We start from the raw sequence: 24,289 nt of genomic DNA on the forward strand, positions 1-24,289 counted from the left end.
ATACACACACCCGTGCACACAGAGAATAACAAGAACCGCCGAACAGAGAGAGCGCGGGCCCGCAGGGCTTTGTCGAGGCTTAGTAATGCGTAAACACAGACACGGGAGCGGCTCCCTGGAGGTGAGTTCAGCTCGGCGCCTCCAAAACACACACAAGCTCTATGCGAGGAGCTCGATTTCCGTTCGTAAAAAAGAGAAAAGTGCTTTCCACACTCATTTGTGATCTTTCTTCCCCCCATTCTCTTTGGTTTCCCCCTTTAGTGCATAGATAACATCCGCTGCAATGGCCTGATGACCAGCGTCTTTGAAGAGAACTCCAAAGTCACCGTGCCTCACATGATCAAGTAAGTATGTGAAGAGGAGGCGGCCATCTCTTCATGCGCATGCTGCAAAACATCAAGCACTTGTGGATGATGATGGTTTAAACGTGTTGATTCCGAACCTAAAAAATAGCAGTTTATTTTTCTTTGCTTTATTTCTTAATTCTTTTTTGTTTCACAGATCTGATTTGGTATTCATTCTTTCTTTTGCAATACAGTGGAACCTCCAAGGTCCAACATAATCTGCTCCAGAACAATTAGTATGGAATTTGCAACAGTTGTGCCCTTGGGAAATGACAAAAAGAGAATTACTGTGTTTTATGAGGTTTGAAATGCCCGCTGATAAAAACTAGTGTTGACAAGACAAGGCATGTTTTAAAGTGCGTATGACAGGATAAAAAAATTCTTAAAGAGCATTAGTATGTGAATTGGAATCATATTTTGAGACGATTCGATTATATACAGTACAACAAAATGGCAAAGCGCAGATGACGAGAAATTCGTTTTTTAATCTGCTGTTTAGCTCCGCTTGCCACTATAGCGCTCTAGCGTCCCCAACAGAAGGATGACGTCGGCAGGGTCATGGTTTCATCTGATTTAGAATTTAGCCCATTGAGGGGAAATTATTCAGAATGAGGAAAATGCAACAAAGAGAGCCGCAAAATGTCATTGTTTCAATCTCTCTACTCCACTATTATTACAGGATAATCTTTCTATCTATGTATTTTTCCCCAGTTGCTAAATAAATGTATGGTCAGGACAAATAACAGTCTTGTGCTAAATGGAATATGAAAATTAAAAATGCATTTATTAAGTACCACATGGCAAAATTACTCCATTATGGTCAAAACTGTCGACTTGCACTTTCCCGAACGATATTTTATGCCACTGGAGTTAGTCCGGCTTTTGTCATTTCCCAGCCCCGGTTTCGGAGAGCGTAAACCAACCAGGAGGCGTGACAGTTAGCTGACATGCTAAACCTAACCGAGTAAAGTTTTAAAGTCTTCGAAGCAAAAAAAAATCACACAAAACTGCGCCAGATGATTTCACACGGCAGCGGGGTTGTTGATTGTCTTAGCAACTCGCCCGGTGACGAGCAAGTTACAGCTCGTCGTTCCCCTGCTTCGGGCAGGAGAGCTCGTTTGCTGGTGAAGCAGCAGAGAATGACTGCCGGACAAACCGGTCAACGTTGGAGGAGCGCGTAGCTGCCACATGGTCAACCTCGAATATGGCGTAAATTAATGGTTAACACGACGAAGACGTAAATAGTGAGAGAGCGGCGTGCAGTTGTTGTGCAGCTAACATGGCAGGATGTTTCTGAGGAGAACTTTTCTACATGTCCGTCCATGATCAAACATAAGTAAATAGTCCTTTATATAAAGAAACTTTGTAGTGTTTACTTTGTAATCGCTGTATTCGCGGCCATTTTTAACACAAAGTTGCGATTTCTGATGGGGTGAAAATTTTGACGGAACACTGGGCACACGAAGAAGGCAATAAGCAGAGAATAGCGCTCTCCCAGCGGGCACTAGAAGGACCGAATGGGGTGTGTGACAAGCTGCCGGTCGTCGGCTGAGTGGCATTCTCAGTGGACAAGGAGCATTGTCAGCCACAATATGCGAGCCACCTTCGTATTAAAACGTGTGCCATGATCCCAGTATTTGACAAAATACAAAATACGATGTTTACTCACTTCATTGTAAGTCAAATGGTTCCAAAGTTGTCCAACTTGTTTTGGCCATTCTCCGAGGGTGAACGGGAACGTTTAGAAACCCAAAAAGGCTCACACGCCTCTCCCTGGTGCAGCAACAAATCCCTGCAGCACATTTGGCTGTCGTGATGCGAAAAATAAACAAATTAATCCGCAAAATCAGCTGAATCCACAGTCCATCTTCATGCTATAAACCAATGCTGTATTGTGAGACGCTGACCCAGGTGACGTCACATTCGCATTCCTCCTCAAAACAGGAAGTTATTCATTTTCATGGTGCGGTGTTCAAAAGATTGAATAAATAAAACGATCGTTTCCACACACATCCAAGCAGTCCATTTCATTCAGGAGCATAAAATACCGCATGAAATATGAAATAAACATGCCTTTTGGTGTCATAGGCACTTAAAAGCAGCATTTAACAGGACAACTGTCAATCAAGTGTAAACAGAAGATAAATGTTGTTAATGGAGGGGTTTGAAATAATTTGCGCACCCCTGATAATTGACATTTTTTGTTTATAAAGGTGTGCAGATCAGCAAATTCATTTTGATATACGAGCGATGTTTGGAAAGTTTTAAGCACCAGAAAAACTAACTATGGGATAAGGGATTTATTTATTTATTTATTTATTTTTACATAGTCTTGCTCCAACGGTAGAGAAGAACTCAAGAAAGGACTCAAGAAACCTGTCAACTGTAGCTATGACATCGTTATCAATGGCAAAATAGCGACTAACCAAGACATTTTTTATTTTGAGGGTAAAAGATGGAAACCGGACAGGGCCAGGTCTGGGAAATAAGCTGGATGGGAAACGAGTTCGAATCCACAATCGGCCATTGAGGTTCCATTGAATCTGAAACTAACAGAGGTTTCACTGAATCCTTGATCTGTGCTTATTCAAAAATCTGCAAAAATTATATGAATCATTATGATCGTGAGCAGAGAACCCCAAAACGGGCACGTGAGATGGTGAGAGTAGGAGATCAAACAGCCGTGGGGTCTTTGGCATGGAGAGCTTGGGCGAAGGTACAAATAGGCGTGAGGCGTAGGCAAGATCAATGAACTGAAAGGGATGATCCAGCGACGTGGTGGAGCTCTGGCTGGCTTATGTAGGCAGTTGATGATTGCAGACACCTGCAGTTGCTCCACCCGTCAGGTGCTGGTCCTGGGTTGATAGACACACCCATACACTCGCCCATCCCGGGGCCTGACAGGTACAATCTTAAAATTTGGCAGGAATACTTAAAAATGGTTGAACTTTCAAAAAGTTTTACCATGTGTACACAATGCTTACAACTTTGCTTATATAAAAAAAAAAATGATGAATGAAAATAATAGAAATTGTCAGTGGTGCCTAAACTTTTTTATATCACAGTATTTGTAATGAAATGGTATTTTCATTTGTGTTTTTAATTGTAAAGCAAATGTAAAAATCAAGTTCTCCACAATTAATTTTAAGGCTATCGTTTTTTTTTTCTTTTTACTTTTATTATTAATTGTCATATAAATGTAAGAAAAAGGGATAACCTTAAATATTAGTAAATAAAACAACATTTCTCTATTTTGTTAATTGTGTATAAAATTAAATGAAATACTATTAAAACCTTCTCATTAAATGTTTGTATTTTAATTGTATTCTTGTTTATTACGATAAATTATTATTAAGACATTTTAAAAGTTTTCATATACAACATTTTCATGTTGTTATAATGTACATAAATATAAAACAATGCTATTAATGATAACTGTTACCGTATTTTTCGGACTATAAGTCGCACCTGAGTATAATTCGCACCAGCCATAAAATGCCCAACGAAGAGGAAAAAAAAAAACGTATATAGGTCGCACCGGAGTATAAGTTGCATTTTTGGGGGAAATTTACTTGATAAAATCCAACACATAGAACAGATATGTCATCTTGAAAGGGAATTTATAATAAAAATACAATAGAGAACAACATAAATAATAATAATGAACAAGTATACGGTATGATAGTGTTATAGGATGCATGAACATCGAAATGCTAACGTGGTCGGTATGTTAGCGTAACATAGCTATTAAGAGTTATTCAGGTAACTATAGCATAAAAACATGCTAACAAGTTCACCAAACCATCAGTGTCACTCCAAAACACCAAAATAACATGTGAAATGACATAATAATGTGTTAATAATTCCACACATAAGTCGCTCCAGAGTATAAATCGCACCCCAGCCAAACTACGAAAAAAACTGTGACTTATTGTCCGAAAAATACGGTAATAATAATCACTTTATGAGTAAAGACAATGTTATTTTCAAGTATCATGCAAAGTGGAGAAAGCGTCAAACACTCCAAACCTCAATAAACCAAAGTTAATCAGTAAATGCTCTCTTGAAATGCAGTATGTGACGACGGTGACCTTTTGGACAAAGTAAGAAAAGACGCACGTAGTTTTGACAATTGTTTAGTGTGACGTCGAATTCTGAATTGTACTTGAGAGGTTTCAGTGTATGTGATTTTGGAACTCATTTTAAATTCCGCTCTTTTTCACGCTTTGCAGCAGCAGTCACCCTTGCTTGTGTGTTGTGTGTGTGTTGTACGTGTGTACCTCATCAGATCCGATGTGCGTCTCCATAAAGATGATGTTGACATTTGCTTCAGCAAGACGCTCAACTCCTGCAAGGTCCCGCAGATCCGCTACGCCAGCGTGGAGCGTCTGCTGGAAAGGCTGACTGACCTGCGCTTCCTCTCCATCGACTTCCTCAACACCTTCCTGCACACCTACAGGATCTTCACCGCCGCCAGCGTGGTCATGGACAAACTAGCCGACATCTACAAGAAGCCATTCTCTTCCATTCCTATCAGGTCACACTCCGACGAGGCCATTTGCCCCACACCCTTCATCGGCATCCTTTCGTTTCCTTCATGTTAGCAAGTTCGACTCATTTCTGTGCATCTGTCACAATCTGTTGTCCTTCACCTGAATTCATTTTTACAGCGTCATCCTCCACATTATTGACGTTTCCTTGTCCTCCGTGGCTGTGTGTCTACCACGCTCGGTCCAAACTGCAGGGCGCAGTACCACTCATTTGACCGTCTGTCCATCTCATCCATCTGTCCCGACTACAGTCTGAAGATCAAGAAGATGGCCATGGATCCGTCCAAGTAACCAGCCACTCTTCTTTGCCCTTGTCTTGGTCTCTTTCCTACATTCTCTGACTTGTCCTCCTCTTTTTTTGTCTCGCTCGGTTGATGCATGGCTCTCTGATGTAGTTTTACAATCAGTGGACAAGCACCTTGCCCAAATATCATAGGATGATTTAGTTTACTTTAGTACGGTGTGTTCTGTTCTCACTTCTAAAACATCCTTGCATCTGTAGTGATTCACTTGTCTCCTCTTCTGCCTGCAATAACCTTCTATTTTCATTTCCCCTCTTGCAATCTTGCAACGCAATTTGATTTCTGCTTGTTTTTCCTCAATGGCTGTGTTTTTGTTTGATTACAGCTATGCAATTGTTTTTTGTTTTTGTTATTGGGTTTTTGAAATAAAGGCCAATCCGTAGAGGTAGCAGTCATTAAGGTTCTTAGGTGAATGTGATGTGAAGAAGATGTGAAGCAACTGTAACAAAAAAGATGGAATTAAGAGAAGGCCTCTGGAAAACAATACAGTGGTACCAGACATACGAAAACTTTGGTGTACGAAAAATCCATTTTACGGAAAGTTTTTCAAAGCTTTTTTTTTTCTTTCTTTTTTTACTTCATATTACGAAAAATTATTGAGCATACAAAAGATATAATCCGAACCATGATGGATGATTCCCGCTCGCAGCAACGCAATAATGTTACTATGTTTGACTATAAGTGTAAGCAAATGAAAAATATACACACCACAATGTGTTACGCAATGCTCATGTATATGAAACAAAAGAATTATACAACTTAATCAAGGCACAAACAGTGATATGAAACAGCAAACAATTGCTGCAGAAGTTAGCTCATCTTTCAGCACTACGTGAGCTTGAGTGGTCATGTACTAACGTCCGTAGGACGAGTCTAACAGACTAGTTACACTAAGCCACTAGGGTTTAACAAAGCATTACAAATAAAGACAGGCAATCACAGGACATGACAGCAAATTTAATGTGGTGTTTTTTTTTTCACTGACCGCTGTAATGTGTGGCAGAAAATGACAGTAAATATAAAACAACACGGCGGGGCTAAAAACAAACATTAAGGCTACGTTCATACTACAGGTCTTAATGCATGAATCCAATTTTTTCATGTTTTTCCGACTCGAGTGAGTCATTAACTTGACGTTCTGAACATGACAAGTCGCATAGAACTGGACCATTTCAAATCCGATCTGGGTCACTTTCGTATGTGGTTGAAATCCGATCTGAGCCACATTTTTCCAGACTGTCGCGGCGGTCTGTACTGTCCAGTCTCTCAAATCAGAATTCATGCAGCAATTACGTCATCAAAAAGCGAGAGAGACGCTACGGTAGCGGTGCAGCTGTGCGTCATTAGTGCCTGGCTTGCCTTGAACACGGCTTTTTAGGAAGGGTCGGACTTGACAACAGTCATACAAAAAATAAAAATGGGTTGAGGGTAAGCCTGAGAATGATCGGTTTTCTGTCTGCTCCATATAAGCAATATTTCAACATTGCTTACACGGCCGAGAGTCTGGGCAAACTGCCCGTATGTGTGTGTGACATGCATGGACAGTGCGTGCATGCTATCGATCCATATACTTTGAATATAAGCCTAAACTGGGATTATTTATGTCTATTATTTGTGTCCTCTTTTTAAAAAGAAAAATATGATATCCCTGGAATGATGGATGAGAGCCAGCATGTGTGGTCATTTGTTTTGATGCTTCTGCGCATGCGGGTCGTCTTGCTCAACGTGTGTCGGACTGCGAATTAGTGCGCATGCGTAATACTTGAATGGCCTCAATGGACAAAGGCAGTCTGAACGGGCACGCCCAAAAAACAGATATGACAAAAAATCGGATTTGTGCATTAAGACCTGTAGTATGAACGTAGCCTAAGTGCAGGGGAAATGTAACTCACCATACGTTGAATCAATCTTTTTTAACAGCGGCCTAAAACTTGACGTCAGATCCTTGGTCGCAGGCATAATGAGTTCTTCTCCAATCGTGAAAGGTTTCTCAGCTTTAGCAATACAGTTCGCCATGAGGTATGATGCTCTCAGTGCCCCATTTGTTAGGTTTTAGCTACATATTATGCAGAATGGACTTGGTTGTAGGCTCCTCTTCTGGCTCAGCAGGTGGCCTTCTCCCCATAAAAAAGCTGCCCAAAGACGTCGCGGCCCACAGCATACATCCAACAGCAGTTGACGTTACTGTTTACATAGACTAACGCTGGGCTGTGATAGGTGTGCATACAGCCCAGTAATGGCACCCACCCACTAGATGGCGATGTACACAAATCTGTACTCGGATTAGTCAATAGTGTAGACGGGCATATTGATGTGTCAAGAGGCGCAGGCTGGATTGCGGTCGTTAACAAATGTTAGCACATGCGACACGGACCGGTACCAGTCCCTGGCCCGGTGGTTGGGGATCACTGAATTAGGCGATTAACATGTAAAATGCCACTGTGGAACAAATCAATTTCATATCTTGCGGTATCACTGTATATTAAAATAATCTCATTTAGTGCCAACATTTTGACAGTTAAACTGTTATTTCATACAGTGACATGAAAAGCTTTGGACACCGTGGGTGGGCATGCCCAAACTGAATAGATGCATTACATAAAATTAATTATTTCAAGCTCAAGCTTAAATGTCTTGTAATTTTGATCATTAGGCTCTGTAAATGATAGAACCCCAAAATTCCTCATTCTCTGAAGATTAAAATATCGAAAGAGCGGTCATAAATATCAGGTTTCAGTATACTGTATGTTCATTTCTATGCATTCCATACTTAGTTGGGCCATCTTTTAGATGGATGAATGTGCAGTGGCACGAGTGCATGGAATCCCAGATTGCTCTGAGAGATGTCTTCACTGTTCAGTATAGTTTTGGGTTAAGTCTGGTGCCTAATCTTTACACCAGCCCCTACATTTTCTATGTGGTTCAGGTCAGGGGAGTTTGCATCTTGTCAGTAGAAGCAAGCATTGAGTGCTCTAGAATTTGTATCGAATTTAGATTTCAGAAGACACAGCGAAACTACACCATTAGATAACATGTCACATGAACTAATTCTGCAAAATCTGAATTCGTTTGTATCACTGAGCAGCAGTCCAGCTCATTTTCTCTTTAGCTTAGGTAAGATGCTTCTGATGGTGGAATCAGGAATGGCTTGACATAAGAAATGCGACCTTTGTAGCCAATATCCAGTATTCTGGTCTGTGTGTGCATGGCAGCGCCGACTTCAGCCTCAGTCTCATTATGATGCTTGACAATCGAGTTTTCCTGTTTTTGTTACACCTTTTCATACCATACTTTGTCCCTTCCATTCAATTTTCTTTGAATATTTTTCTGTGAACAAGTAGTTTCTTGAGCATAGAGCAGGGAACATTTGCATGCGTTTTAAATTATTTACCTCACTGAGGTGTCTAACAATGACTTGTAATATCAAACATTTTCCCAATAATATTTTTTTTTTAGAAAATGAATTTTGTGTTTTTATGATATGCAAATCATCATTAATTAATAATTGAATTAATTAGTTAGAAGAAAGAAAAGCCTAAATGATTTCAGTCAGTGCGTAATGATTCGATACCCTGTAGGAGTTTCACTTGTGGGCTTTCCACTATCAATTTGCCCATGGCTGGTTTAGATGAAGCCTCAGATAAAACACTTGGAACAGAGCAACATGTGTGACACCATTAAAGGCCAGCAATTCCCATACCTGGTAATAAATAAATTAGGGCTGTCAAACGATTAAAAATTTTAATCGAGTTAGTCACAGTTTAAAAATTAATTAATTGTAATTAATCGCAATTCAAACCATCTATAAAATATGCCATATTTTTCTGTAAATTATTGTTGGAATGGAAAGATATGACACAAGACGGATATATACATTCAACATACTGTACATAAGTACTGTATTTGTTTATTATAACAATAAATCAACAAGATGGCATTAACATTAACATTCTGTTAAAGCGATCCACAGATAGAAAGACTTGTAGTTCTTAAAAGATAAATGTTAGTACAAGTTATAGAAATGTTATATTAAAAACCCTATTAATGTTTTCGTTTGAATAAAATTTTTAAAATTTTCAATCAAAAAAATACATTAGTAGGTCACCATTGTTGATGTCAATAATTGCACAATTCTCATGGTCATAAAATCAGTCACACCCAAGCGCCAGCAGAGGGCGACAAAAAACCAAAAAGCACAAGGAACAAGTGCACATGAACCTGTGCTGTCATTTTAATCTGTTTGAGTGGGGCATGTGCGTTAATTGCGTCAAATATTTTAATGTGGTTAATTTAAAAAATGAATTACTGCCCGTTAACGCGATAATTTTGACAGCCCTAGAATAAATAAATAAGTAAAGTTGCAAACAAAAATAAAGTTGCTATAACTAAAAAGTATAGTTGTCTGATGAAGACTTTTTAACTAATAACCTATATACCGACTTTGTCCATCTCCAAAAGTCTGATACCAATATCCAACAGATACCTTTATATGCATGTCATGGACTTAACATATTATGGCTAATTATATTGTGGATCCCCACTGAATACTTACATAATGATAAATGTAACAACTTCAATGTTTTCCAGATAAACTTTCTGTGAAAAATAAAAACAACTTAAACTAAAATTATGGAAAAAGTGCGTATATTGCAGCACTATAATGTTGAAATCAAAGCAATGCAAACATCAGGTTTTTTTTTTTTTTTTTTTTTTAAACAAGTACAAGTAAAAGGTCCCAATAAGGCAGTTCCTCAATGTGTGTGCAGGTACACACATCAACAAATACCGAACAAATCAAGCTCTAAAGAGAAGTCAGACGCTGGAGTAAAGTTGAATTGGCTTTAATATGGTCATCTTTCTCTTGACAAGAGTGCTGATACTTTTTTGTAAAACTAAAAACAACAAAATATTGTGTCGATAATTTGAAATAAAGTCACAAATAAAGTAAAGTATACTGAATTTGAATTTGAATAGCAACTGGTAGTTCGGGAGGGGAATTGATATGATTTTTACGATTACCATTCCATTATCGATATTGCTTAACGATTCGATTCTTTATCGATTCTCTTATTGATTCTAATTTGGGGAAGGAAAAAAAAACATTTTGATTGGCATCTAGTTTGTTTAATCATAAGTCACAACCTTACAAACTCACAACAAGGTCAAAAGAGGCCCAACGCCTCAAATGTTAACTGTGGCAAATAGACAAGATTGTGTAACATTTTACTGAAACATTTTTCTAATAGAAATTAAAAAATCCTTTTTAAAAGGACATATGAGTTGATAGCACTTAAAAATAATAATAAAAAAGAAAAATTCTGTCAAATACATCAAAACATTGCGCAGAGCCAAAGTGCAAAATTAACAATTATTTTGCAGAAAAATAAGCATGTCTGCTTTTTCAGGTAGGATACGTGAACTTTCTGGACTTCTAGGAACTGGTTCTCGATTCCCAACCCTACTGGTAGTACAGCTTGCAATTACAAATGCAAACAAAACAAAGTATATATACTGTATCTCCGATATACTACACAACGCCCATGAATATAAAACAAAGGAAGAATGTAACTTACAAGTGATGCTTGTATACGGCACAAACGACGTGGTGAGATGGCAAGAACTGCTATGGTATATCGGCTGCAGACATTAGCTCGTCCATTTAACTCTCCCTGTTTGCAATGATCTTGCGTCAACATATGATTCCGTCAGCCGAAAGTGCTGGGTTTATCAAACGTAATTACACCTAAGTGCCAGCATGGGTCGACAAAAACACCAGAAACACACACCGGCAATAAGAGGACATGACAGCAAAGCCATATGCATATTGCCTCAGAACCGATAATGAAAAAACGATTTTGATATTATCCGATATCATTTTAAAAAATTTTTATCCGCTAATATTATCGGCTAACCGACAATAACGGACAACCCACTAAAAAGCTAAGACTCCAATTCCATATTCTTTACATGTAATGGTCAGGTGTTGCAATGCTTTAGTTTGCATTATTTTGCAATCAGCCAATAATTTTAGGCACGCTCTTAATAATGATGGACTTTATGTTCAGATGAAAAGCAGCAGGTCACTTTATAACTTTTGTAAGATTTGAATTCCTCTTCCAGGTCCTTGGAACTATTCTTCGCTACCAACCAGAACAACAGAAGTGGCGAGCATATGAACGAGAAATCTCCTCATCTCTGTCGCAAGTTCTCCTCTCCCCCTCCACTCTCCATCTCCTCCCGCACTTCCTCACCCGTGCACGTCCGCAAGCTCTCCCTGCATTCACCCGTCAGCGGCAGGGTGGCCGGCCTGGACTTAAGCGGTAATCTCTCGGGAGTCAACCACAACGCGTCCCAGTCGGCCACCGGCAGCCCCACATCGGCCCACACGCCACAGACCCCGACTTCACAGACCCCAACGCCAACCGCCACTTCTCCCCCTCCGCCTCTCTCCGCCACCTCTCCACTGCAAGACCAAATGCCCCCAATGGCCTCATCTCCCGACCAGAGTCCGAGCCTGAGCACGGAAGGCGATGACGTACCCAAGATCGACCCTTTTTGTGGCAAACTGAGAAGAAGCATACGAAGAGGTCAGCGATCATTTAATGAATATCCAATTTAACGCATTTGGCAATCAAAGAGTCTGATGGACGAAAGGTTTGCGCGTGTGCAAACTTGATTACTCAGGCGAACGGATGTGGAAGCTGATCTCCTTAACCGAGCACACGAGGGAGTTGCACTAAATTACCACACAGCTCATTTTGCGAGTTCTGGGAGGCGTATATGCATATAGATTAATTCGGCGCAGGCAATGTGATTTATCAAGCCTTGGATGGATTGCTGAAGCTCATTGTGAGTCTTTAACTCTTTCACTGCTATTGACGGCGATAGACATCCAGACCATGTTGACTGATAGTGGCTACTGGCAACCGGTGACTTAAATGCAGGGGTGAAAGTGGCTAGACGTTTTTGCTGGAACTCACTGTATTAAAGTCCTCACATCTAAATGCAAAATCTCAATTTTAACTACTTTACAACATAACTTAAGTACATACCTGTCAAGTTGTACGGTTTCGGCATAATTTGTACAAGTGAGCACTGATTTTTAAATGTGTACACCGTACATTCAAAATCTGTACGTTTTTCGTGCATTAAGTTTTTTTTTTCCTCAGTTTTTTTTCCTCAGTTCGGATTTTGTCACCGTTTCGGCAACGAGACATTTTGCGTTACTACGTTGGTTGAGTGATGCGAGAAAAGTCAGAGACACGGAGAGAGAAGAATGTTCGTTGTGACGCTGTAGCAAACGCGATGCTAGGCTAGGTGGCTCCAATATTTCCTGACTGTAGCCGACAGCCTACAATCTAGATAACATATCACATGCATATAGAACTACATGCAAAATGACAGACTTGGCGGTGTTTGTAAACAGCCGCCATTTTAAAGTAGTAGACTTCTCAGAAAGGCTCTGTTGTAGTGAACCTTCCTAATAAAACCTAAGTAAGTTTTTATCTAAAATACTCCTAAATCAGCAAAATCTTGACTTGAATATATCTTATAAATGATGAAACTGTTTTAAAACTTTCACGTCGAAAGTAGACAGAAGGGAACTAATGCAGAAACGGGAACAATTTTAACAGCTTTAACAGTTGATTCAAACCATTAAATGACTTCTAAACATAACAAAGTTGACTGTTTTTTGAAAAAATGAAAAGAAAAAAAAAACATGAACGATAACACCAGTTACTTTGCCAAGTAACTAAATACTCTTACATTCATGTAACTGAGTTACTAACTCAATTACTTTTTGGGAAAACTAATTTGTAACTGTAATTAATTACTTTTTAAAAGTAAGATTAACAACACTGGTCATAAAGATGAAGTCTGCGGAATGAAAAGGGACGAAAGTGGAGATTTAATTCTGCCAATTTGTTGCCGAACACAATTTGCCTGCAACTATTGCTGATCACTTCTCAGAATTAGCAAAAGAAATGTTCCCTGACTCAAAGACTGCATTTGTAAGTTAATTTTATCAATTGACCTTTTTAATTTATAATTGGACACACTAACCAATTACCTTCAAGTCAAACTGAATTGCGAGCTGAAATGCAGCCATCAAAAGACATGATAGAAATTGCGAAAAGTGCTACATACAATTATAACAAAAGTCACTATTAAATTTTAGTAATCATGATGTAGCTGAAGATATTGATTGTTCTTTCAGGTTATATGTTACAATATTACCAATATATTCCATATTATTTTAAAAATTGAGTTTTATTTTTGTTTCATATTGCAACGTTGTAAGATTAGTCACCAATTTGTAAGGGCATACCTCACTATTTGTAAGATTGCCAACGGCCTCAGGTTGACATGTATGTAAGTATGTACAATTGAAGATAATAGGTATTGTATCAATGTATAAACATTGACTTTTTTGTTTTAATAAAGATGCAAGTAACATGCATTAACAAAAATAAATACAAATGACTCTTAAGTTATGCACATTGAAATGGAATGAAGTGGTACCTCAACATACGATTGCTTCGATACACTATCTTTTCGACATCCGACATAAAATTTGACTCGCCGTTTGTTTCTACACCCGAAGACATGCTCGAAATACGATGACATGACAGCACCGCAGACGTACGCACGGTGGATTTTCTGTAAGAGAAATCAACACAGGTTTCAAAAAGGTCTGTACAGGTGGTGAAACAAGGAAAAAGGTGACGCTTACCATTGAAATGAAGATGCAAATGATAGAAAATACGAGTGTGGGGTGCGCATCCTTGAACTGGCTCAACAATACAGCCGTAGAACATCTACGATCTCCACGGTCCTCTTCTGACCTCAGTTCGCCAGTTTTTATAAGTTAAGGTGACGATTACAGTATTATTGTGGTAACATCGCCAAAGAAAACGCCAGCTTCGTCAGGTTTTTATCATTTATCTCAGAACTTGTCCAACACAACACGCCTACTGTCTGCCGTACTTGACGGCGTTCTCAACAAAAAATTAAAAGTGAAAGTAAACTTTCAACCGCACCGCTCCCTCTCTCTGTGTCACTTCAGTGACGCGGTGCTTCAGGTACATATGACCATTTTGACTTACAAACAAGGTCCTGGAACGAATTAACTTCGTATGTAGAGGTACCACTGTGTATTTTAACGATAACGCAAATACTGACTTTTAAATTATGAGGAAATAAATAAGTAGCCTAACATAAATGAACATAAATAGAACCATACTGTATGTGCACATTAACATTAAGTTGTATATCTTTAAATGTGTACAATCCAAACTAGGCTTGTCAAACGTTGGTCTGCTCTGTAACGAGGGTTTACTCTAGATTCACTTTTTTTCCTCAAGCGTCATTGACCTGTTGATCAAAAAGAGTAAAGGCGGCTGGTGTGACATCGTTATCTCATTTTATTTGTGCGTTAAGTCAGCTGAAGAAGATCTCCGAGCCTCACGCCCTGGCTTCCTCTAATTGCGGCGCTAAACGTCTCCTGGTGCCGAGGAGGCAACCGTGTCAGCACATCCTCTCGCATCACATGTGCGCTCGACCGCGTGCATGGGTGACACACATTAGCGAGCGTGTGTCACCTCCTCTGTGTATATGCCTCGTTACTGCACTTGACTATTCATGGTCATCCGCACAAGCATTTTCCCAACGTTTATTGAGAAGGAGTGCATGTTTTTCAAACTCGCTGACAGTTTTTTTTTTTTCCAGGCAGCAGGTCTGAAGAAGCTATTTTGTATACAAAATATTTGTGAATAGAACCAGTATACTACATGTTTTTCATCGTTTCTGTTTTTTTTGCCTTTAGCTGTCTTAGAGTCCGTGTCACTGGAGAAAATCATTCCTGAGTCTCCTCAAGGCAGTGAAGCAGGAGACATGTCCCCATGTCGCTCTCCGTCCACGCCGCGACATCTCCGCTTCAGGCCCCCGGGAGGTAAGATTTTGTGTGCAGGCAGCCCTGGTTCATTACAAAAAGTAACCGAATACATGTTCAAGTTGAAAACACTACAGGTTATTAGACATTAGAGACCGTCAATGTTTGGGATCAAAATGTGGGTTGAGGAAAGGTTAGTCAGATGAATCTTAAAGAATATGTGTTGAATTTACAACATGCAACACGCCTCAATATACAGTAAGCTACTGTATATACCGTATTGGCCCAAATATAAGACAGCGCTGATTATAAGACGACCCCAACTTTTTCAAGACTCAAGTTTGAAAAAATACTTTTTGAAAACCAAATTTTTATACAGAAAATGATTACAGTACATCTGAAACAAATGATTATAACAGTATATTTAAGAGAAAAAGCATGTCATTTTGCCTCATTCAAATCTTAATATCTGAACATTTAAATATGTTGACTAAAGTGCAATCACATTCATAAATAAATGGCTTCTGGTTTTTGAAATGTAAATAAACCAATCTATACAAAATTGCAATAACCGCATTAACCATCAAAGTGAGGTCTAACTGTAATAGTAGTCTTGAAACAAATCGGAATAAGGAAAAACATTGCAATAAAATAATGCAAACTGGTTTAACTTGAGAGTAGCTGAGCTCTGTCATGACAGAATATTACTCCTCAAGTTCAGCATTCGCTTCAATGATATCTGGCGAATGTCTAGACCCCGAATATAAGACGACTCCCACTTTTCCAGTCTTATTTCAATGCAAAAAACACTGTCTTATATTCAGGCCAATATGGTACTACAGTATATCACTATAACACTATATCAATGTGACTTAATAATCAATGAATTAGAATTTTAGTGCCTGTGACAGCATTAAAAAAAAAAAATCTTAAATAGCATTATTATGTGAATTACAATCATATTTTGATACAATTCGACTATATAAAATAATTTTGCAAAGGGCAGATGACAACAAAATTAATTTTTTAATCTTCCGTTTAGCCTATCATTATAGCGCTTTCGCGTCCCCAGCTTGAGGATGACGTCGGCCGGGTCATGATTTCAGCTGATTTAGAATTCAGCCCATTGAGGAGGACAAATTAGAACGAGGAAAATTGCGACAGAGAGCAGCAAAATGTCATTGTTTCAATCTCTCTACTTGAATATTTTTACAAGATATTCTTTTTATCCAAGTATTTTTCCCCAGTTGCTAAATAAATGGTGGGGTCATGAAAAATAACAGTCTTGTGCTAATTGGAATATGAAATATTAAAAATGGATTTATTCAGGACGAGAGGGCAAAAATTACTGCAGAATGGTAAAAACTGTCGACTTCTTGCACCTCCCAACGGTATTTTTGCCACTGGAGTTAGTCAGGCTTTTGCCATTTCCTTATCCCGGCTTCGGAGACGGAGGAATGAGCATAAACAAAGCAGGAGGCATGACACCTAGCAGACACGCTAACCCGAACCGAGCAGCGTTTTTTTCTGAGGCGGGCAGGCAGTGCTTGTCGCCGGGGAGAGAAGGGGAAATGCAGAAAATGACGAAATCACACAAAATGACCCCAACTAATGTCACACACGGCGGCGCGGTTGATTGTCTCCACCGATCGGCCAGCCTACGTTGGCGAGCAGGCAGTGCTCGTTGCCGGGGAGAGAACGGAAAATGCCGAAAAAGACAAATCACATAAAACTACCCTAACCCCGCCGCCGGGGAGAGAAGGGTAAACGCCGAAAATATAAACAAAACCGGAGTAGTATTATCACCCACAAAATGCAAGCCACCTCCTTATCAAAACATTTACCATGATCCCAGTATTTGACGTAATATAAAACACGAAGCTTACCGTACTCACTTAGTCATCCGTCCGATGGTCTCTTGATTGTCGGACTTGTTTTGCCCATCGCGGTGAACAAGAATGTTTTGGAAATCTTAAAAGCCTCACACCAGTTTACCTGGTACAGTAACAAAAGGCTGCAGCACATTGGGCTAAAGTGATGTGAAAAATAAAAGAATTAATCCGCAATATCAGATGAATCCGCAGTCTATCTGCATGCTGTAAAGCAATGGCTGTGTTGTGTGTTGCTGACCCGGTTGACGTCACATTCGCATTCTTTCTTAACCTGAGACTGGAGCAGGAAGTCACTCATTTTTGTGTCGCGGAATTCAAAAAATTGAATAAATAAAACGATCGCTTCGAGCGGACCTCTAACAAGCGTACCATTTCATTCAGTAGCATAAAATACTGTGTGAAATATGAAATAAACATACGTTTTGCTGTCATAGGCACTTTAATGTAATTATTTCATTTTCTTGCAACAGGCATTGTTAACTCATTCACTGCCATTGACAACAACAGACGTCCAATCCATGTTGATCAACCTTAGAGTCAAAATGATGGGACACCTATTGCTGACAATGGCACTGAAACGTGATCATTTACTACCAGCCCTGCCCGTTCAAACGTATATGACTGTCATTTGATATGATTGCCGTCAATGGCAGTTACTTCATCATTTTGATGGTCATCCTGTGATCCTACAGTCCAGTCAGGGGAAAACTCGCGCTGCGCAGTTTCTCCTGCCTCCGCTTTTGCCATCGCCACAGCAGCAGCGGGGCATGGCACACCACCAGGTACGCAGTTGCGCGCACACACACATACACCCACACAAACAAAGCGGAGCATTGGAAAAACTCTCCGCTGTGGTCTGTCTCTAAGTGATGCCGTAAATTATGCTTAACATTCATCCTTCTCTGAAAAAAGAAGATTCTCACATAAGAAAGCTTGATGCAGATGATAGTATATGGACGTTATGATGATCTTCTGTTGAACAGTGTTCAACAACTCTGAAAGAACTTGTGATAAAGAATTCATCATCCGACGCGCTGCAACCAACAGAGTTCTAAACGTGTTGAGGCACTGGGTCTCCAAACACTCACAGGTGAGTTTATTTTGGGCTGCATGTGTCATTCGCTTATTTTAAGCGAATTTTGCCACATGCATCGCACTATTCGTACCACATTGTTGTGCAGTCAATTGGATCAGTGGTTTCTCTTATGCTGGGGTGTCAAATGTACAGGGTGTCCAATCCGGCCTGTTCTGCCTGACAGGCGCATTGTTGGTCATTCATACTATATAAAGATGTCCTATATGATCGATAAGAGCATTTAAAATAATTTTGGAAAATTTCAGCATTGCTTTTGCGCCAATATGTATGTTGGCTTAAAAATCAATGTACAAGCCTACAGCCTTTGTATGTGGGCTGGTCACAGTTTAGCACAGCAGCTATGCTTAAAATGACCTCTAGATGTCTCCAAATGAAGATGTTTGGGATTTGTTAGGTGATATTATCACATATGACTACTCTGTTACCAGACAGAAATTAAGAGTCACTAAGAAAAGTAATAAAACGCATTTTGTTCTTTTATTTTCCACAGAGTGTTTATTTGGAAAACCTCGACGTAATTGCATTTATCATTACTGAAGCCTCAATTGGGCCATCACAATACAATAAGCCATAATATGACCGCACATATCGGTATCTGTTTGATGTCAGTATCGGATTTTTGGAGTTGGACAAAATCTGGATATCGGTTGTCGGTTAAAAAGTCATTATCGGATAACTAAAAAAAAAAAAAAAAAAACATACAAAATCACATACTTTAATCTTGACACAGGTGATGTGAAACCGCATATTTGTGATTTGCATGCTTTGTTTTAACAGTAAAGCGTTTTTGAGCATCTGTAAAAATGCTGTCCAAATAATATTAATGATTATTATTATTAAAATTAACTCTTTGGCTTCCACTGATAACGATAGATGTCCACTTGACTCAAACTGATTGGCAAAAAATAAACTTGTCTGGCCAAAATGAGATATAATTGCCATTAGGGCTGCAGCAAATATTTTAGTAATCAAGTATTCTACTGAAAATTCCATCGATTAATCGAGTAATCGGATAAAACATTTTTTTTTTTTTTTTTTTTTTAGGTAAAGAGCAATTATAAATATACATGAGAAAACAAGACATTTAATCTAATACTGAACTATTTTTAGACAATCAGTGTCTTTATTATAAATGTACATTGTTGAAAACAGCCAACAATTGCATCTCAGATGTGATTCAGATTCAGATTTCAGATTCAGATTCAGAATATTTATTGTCATTGTTACAAAAAAGCACAACGAAACTTTGTTTGGAGCATCCATCCAGAACAAACAAATTCACTGCTTTCCCTCAAAAAATCTTAGATCTTATCAAGAATTTCTTATTTCTTACTTAAAAATGTCATTACGCTTGATAAGTGTCCAGTGACCAGTGCTACTTGGTGTTTTAGCCATTAATGACTACTGAGCTAAAATTGAAAGTTAGCTTTATTGTATTTTTATTTTACACCCTCATCACTCTACAGTGCTGTGTTTTTACAGATTAAATAACGGCTGTATGAAAGATATGTTAGCCACGCATCGACAGTCGTCATAATTAATAAAAACCTAGCCCTCCTTAGTGCTAACGTTACGTTAGTCCAATTTATTAGCGCTACGTTAACCTAATTTTACCCTGTCTCGACTATCGCTCCTCAGCTCTAGGAGTAAACGGGGTGCCTTCGGTGGAGCTGTATCATTGAAGACGTGCTATAGTGGTATACAAGCGCTGTCTTACAGTGAATACATGAAAAAGTGTTCGCCTTGGTTTCCAGCTTTCTTGGTGCCTTTCTCTTCGCTTTCATCGACTTCTTCATCGTTACCTCTATATTCATACATGGTTGAAGTCAAATATATCCACCACCTCTGTCTTCTTCCAGTACACACAGGACGTCAGCACGTAGGTGTGCATTAAAAGTAGTCCGGGCACAAGGTCATACTTAGAGCTTGCAAAATTAAGCGATTGCTCGAGGCGGAGAAAATTCCTCGATCAATTTTTAAAATCCAGTTACTCGAATTATTCGAGTAATCGTTTCAGCTCTAATTGCCATGAATGTGGCCCGCGAACCAAATTAGTTTGACACCGCTGCTCAAATGAATAGCACAGTTCTCTGTATGAATGTGCTTTTAGTTCAACCACATTTATCCTCTCTATGACTTTTTGTACAATCATATTAAACGTCCTCCTATTACCGACAATCTCACACACGCCATGAAAGGGCCAAGGAGCTTGTTAGAAGTAACCTTTGGGAAGGCGAGATGGAAAAGAAGAAAGCGTTCAAAATGTGTAGATGGCAAAAGCATATCAACAATTCAACAGTGCTGACTGATAATCAATCACATGGTTGGTTGTGAGAAAAGCTAGTGTAAGCTTGAAAAAAATATTAATAAATGCTAAATGAATAAAGCAGATGGAAAATTAAATAAATATGGAATAATTTAAAGCAACGGGTAATATTTAAATATTAAACTACTGTATGCATAAGAAGTATGAAATAATAAAAGGTATCTGACATGCGTGGGGCCAAATTTCAAACTTGTAACAATTACATTTATTTCACCACCTTCTATCTTGTACATTACTATGAATCAGTAGCTTCTTGTTTTACCCGATTTATTTTATTTTATGGCCGAAATATTAAAGCCTGTATAAAATGGGCAAATTGGATATTTTTAATCAGGTGTTTTTGTTTTTTTATTTTTTTTATTTTGTTATTTTATTTATTTGTAATTGTTTTATAATATAATGACTTTATTATTCATTCATCCATTTAATAATGCTTCAGGATTTTTATTTGGTTTGGATGGTGATTAGCCAGTCATTGCATTTACTTTCAAACATTATGTTATGAATAGCTTGAGCTCAACTTTTTGTTCTTGTGTTTGCATAATGAGGACTTTGAAATGAACGGAGAACTGAAAATTTCAGTCATGTGCCTCCTGGAGGAAGTCCTCCGAGACCCGGACCTTCTGCCTCAGGAGAGGAAAGCCACTGCCAACATACTTAGGTATGCGCACACAATTCCAATTGTTCTTTTATTGAGCAGCACAAGGATATACTGTATAACATTCCGTATGTTTCAGTGCAGTATGCACAATGTCTTGTAAAATTACTAGACTCCCGGAGCCTGTCATTCAAGTGCTCCAGTGATGTCAATCAAAAAAATATTCCGTACTTTCCTTTGCGACATGGGCGGTTGAGTGGTTAACACGTCCATCTCACAGTTCTGAAATTGGAGTTTGCCATTGGGCAGAGACGACTCAGGCAAGTAGAGTAGCCAAAGATTTTGCTACAGTAAGAGTAGTGTTACTTCAAAATCATATTACTCAAGTAAAAGTACAAGTAGTCATCCCCAAAAAATTGATTCAAGTACAAGGGGAAAAAGTATTCGGTGAAAGGAATACTCAAGTAATGAGTAACATTGTGAGTAACTGCTTATAATGTGTGATGTTTTTTAAACATTGGTATAATTTTTTTACTCAGTGCGACATCTTCTATATGAACTGTTATTATATTGTAGTACAACCTTTTACATGAACAGACCAGAAAAATCCACAAAAACCATCAAATTCCGACTAGAAAATTAGAAATGAAACATCACCAGTCCCAAAGAGCATGAGTGCCCTCTAGTGAGTAAAAAAAAAGTCCTCAAATGAAATTAAAATGACTTTACCACAATATAAGCCATCAAAACTCAGTGCAAGCAGTGGTTGGAAGTTAACCAGGCCTGCAATCACTGACCTTTAAATTCTTAGTAACCTATTGTACTGTGATGTTTTATTGTAATCTTTTGTTCATTTTTTTCTTTTTGTGTCTTTGTGTTACCTGCCTAGGGACCGTGGATGTAAATTAGCATTTTTGCTACAATGTGGCGTATTTACATCATTTCGATGTGTCTAATAGATGTTCATCAATGTGCACGGTCCCTATTAAATAAATAAAATTTCAAAGCTTACAAAGATTTCAAAGCTTTTTTAAAGATTGAATATACTAATTTTTCGCATAAAAAATTCTGTTAAGCTTATTTTCAGCTATTTTTCTTGTTTCAAGAAGTCCAAGTGAGTAAAATTTACCTGAAGCTCTAGCAGATAATTCCACTTATTTCTAGTAAATTTACACTAAAAACAAGGGAAGACCTAGTTACCTAGTTTTAAGGAGGTGTGTTTTTGCAGTGTGTGTGGTCACATGACATAATTTTTACATCTGATTGGTGTCCTGGAGTCATTTGGTTATTTTTGCAACGTCTGATCGATGAAACTGGTAGAGCCACCCTGCTGGAAAACACAAAGTCAAATCTAATGTGTAAAATAAAGATGAAACATGTGGTACGACTAGTGTAATTTTTTCCTTTTCACAAATCTACTCAAGTAAAAGTAAAAAGTATGGCGTGGTAAAACTACTCTTAGTATATGAAAGTTATTCAAGTAAATGTAATGGAGTAAATATAACTCGTTACTACGCCCCTCTCCCATTGGGTGTACACCGCTAACCGCTAAAGTTAGCCGGATGGGCTTCAGCGCACCCGTGACCATCGTGAGGATAAGCGAAACAGAAGATAAATGAATGAATATTCATTTAGTGAAATACTTCAACCTGTTTGTTTGGTTGATTTAGTGCCCTCTCTCAAGACGAGCAAGATGATGCCCAGCTGAGGATTGAAGATATATTGCAAATGGTAAGAAAAAAATCCAGTGAGACTCTCCATTCATGTAATTGCACTCCAATTTGTAACTGTTGATAGCAAACCCCTTCGTTTTTCCATCCCCAAGCTGGAACTGAGGAATTCTTAATTTTGTTTTGAAATCGCTTGTTTTATGAGGGCTGCTTCTTTGATGAAAAGGGCATCCCTCATGTACTTAAATGGTGACACTGGAGCACCCAAGTACACATTTAATTTCCCTTGCTACTTTCCCAACAAAGCCCCACAAGTATGAGACCTTTGGTTGTCCTCATTAAGTCATGGCTGATAGGTTCTCATATAAAAACTATTTGTCATAGCCAAACCTCTTATGAGATACATAAGGTGCTGCTTTGACGTAGGCCAACATTAAAGTGAATAAGAGAGAATATGAAAGAAGTTCAATCTGCCAACCCTTCAAGTCAAAATTAATTGGAGGTCTCTTAATTATGCCATTAGTTTGTGGGTTAATAGCATAGCCATTGTTTGTGTGTGTGTGTTCAGGCAGACTGTCCTAAGGTGGAGTGTTTTGAGTCATTGTCTGCAATGGAGCTGGCCGAACAGATCACTCTGCTGGATCACATCGTCTTCAGGAGCATCCCTTACGAGTCAGTGGTCGTGTAGTACAGTGTATAATACTTCATGTGCTTTGCTATATTTCGTGAACCGATCATTCTCTATATTTTGGTGCTATTCCTTTGTGTTCTCTTCACCATCTGTCTCTCAGAGAGTTCCTGGGCCAAGGCTGGATGAAGTTTGACAAGACAGAGAGGACCCCATACATTATGAAAACAAGTCAACATTTCAACGATGTGAGTAGAATTGAAAACTTTTTACACACCAAAACATTAGATAAAAGTAATACCGTGTTTTCTGCAATATACAGCACACTTGACTATAAGCCAGATGACCCAAATTTCCTAAAATGTAAAGAAATAACTGATATGCATTTAAGCCACTGACGTTAAAGTCCCAATGTCACCTCATGGGGTACTTTACTGAATTTGGTTTGCTGTTGTGAAGAGGTGAGAGGTGTAAATGTAAGATATTTACAGAGATTTGATTGAAATGCAACAAAAGCTAATGTTTTTGTGTAATCACTCAATTGCGCGATGTGCTGGTGATTTTGCCTCAGGTTCGTACCAGTAGAGCAGTGGTGTCAAAACGGTCCTCAAAGGGCCGCAGTGGGGGCTGAATATCATTCCAAACCAAACGAGATGAATACCTTTTCACCAATCTGGTGTCTTACAAGTGTAGTCAGTTAATTGCAGTCAGATGCTGCTTGTTTTAGCAGAAACCTCATTGGTTCAACTGTCTGTGCTGGATCTGTTGGAACAAAGACCGGGACCCACTGCGGCCCTTTGTGGAATCGGTCTGACACCCCTGCTATTGAGTACAGGTAGTCCATGGGTTATGACAGACCCGACTTGAGCGATTTAGACTTTACGATGCCTGTGTCTCGTCTGGTTTTTTTTGTATTTTTTTTGTATTTTTATTTTTTAATGTTGACTTTTTTTTTTGTGATGCATGCTTTTATTTTGGCGCAGGAATCATA

General features: G+C 38.8%; 1 protein-coding gene across 2 annotated transcripts in view; it reads left to right on the forward strand.

Annotated features, from left to right (window-relative positions):
* The window catches only part of rasgrf2b (Ras protein-specific guanine nucleotide-releasing factor 2b), a 103,238-nt gene that overhangs the window by 60,972 nt on the left and 17,977 nt on the right, over positions 1 to 24,289 (forward strand). The window contains exons 14-24 of one of the 2 annotated variants that reach the window (XM_057831536.1): positions 262 to 344; positions 4,633 to 4,881; positions 5,089 to 5,181; positions 11,317 to 11,783; positions 15,023 to 15,148; positions 17,673 to 17,762; positions 17,964 to 18,070; positions 20,951 to 21,063; positions 22,671 to 22,731; positions 23,239 to 23,342; positions 23,462 to 23,546. In XM_057831536.1, coding sequence (XP_057687519.1) covers positions 262 to 344; positions 4,633 to 4,881; positions 5,089 to 5,181; positions 11,317 to 11,783; positions 15,023 to 15,148; positions 17,673 to 17,762; positions 17,964 to 18,070; positions 20,951 to 21,063; positions 22,671 to 22,731; positions 23,239 to 23,342; positions 23,462 to 23,546 — 1,578 coding nt within the window. The remainder of the gene's footprint in view (positions 1 to 261; positions 345 to 4,632; positions 4,882 to 5,088; positions 5,182 to 11,316; positions 11,784 to 15,022; positions 15,149 to 17,672; positions 17,763 to 17,963; positions 18,071 to 20,950; positions 21,064 to 22,670; positions 22,732 to 23,238; positions 23,343 to 23,461; positions 23,547 to 24,289) is intronic. The other variant, XM_057831537.1, reaches the window with a different exon arrangement.

This window comes from Corythoichthys intestinalis, chromosome 3 (assembly GCF_030265065.1).
Source record: "Corythoichthys intestinalis isolate RoL2023-P3 chromosome 3, ASM3026506v1, whole genome shotgun sequence".
Classification (NCBI taxonomy): domain Eukaryota; kingdom Metazoa; phylum Chordata; class Actinopteri; order Syngnathiformes; family Syngnathidae; genus Corythoichthys; species Corythoichthys intestinalis.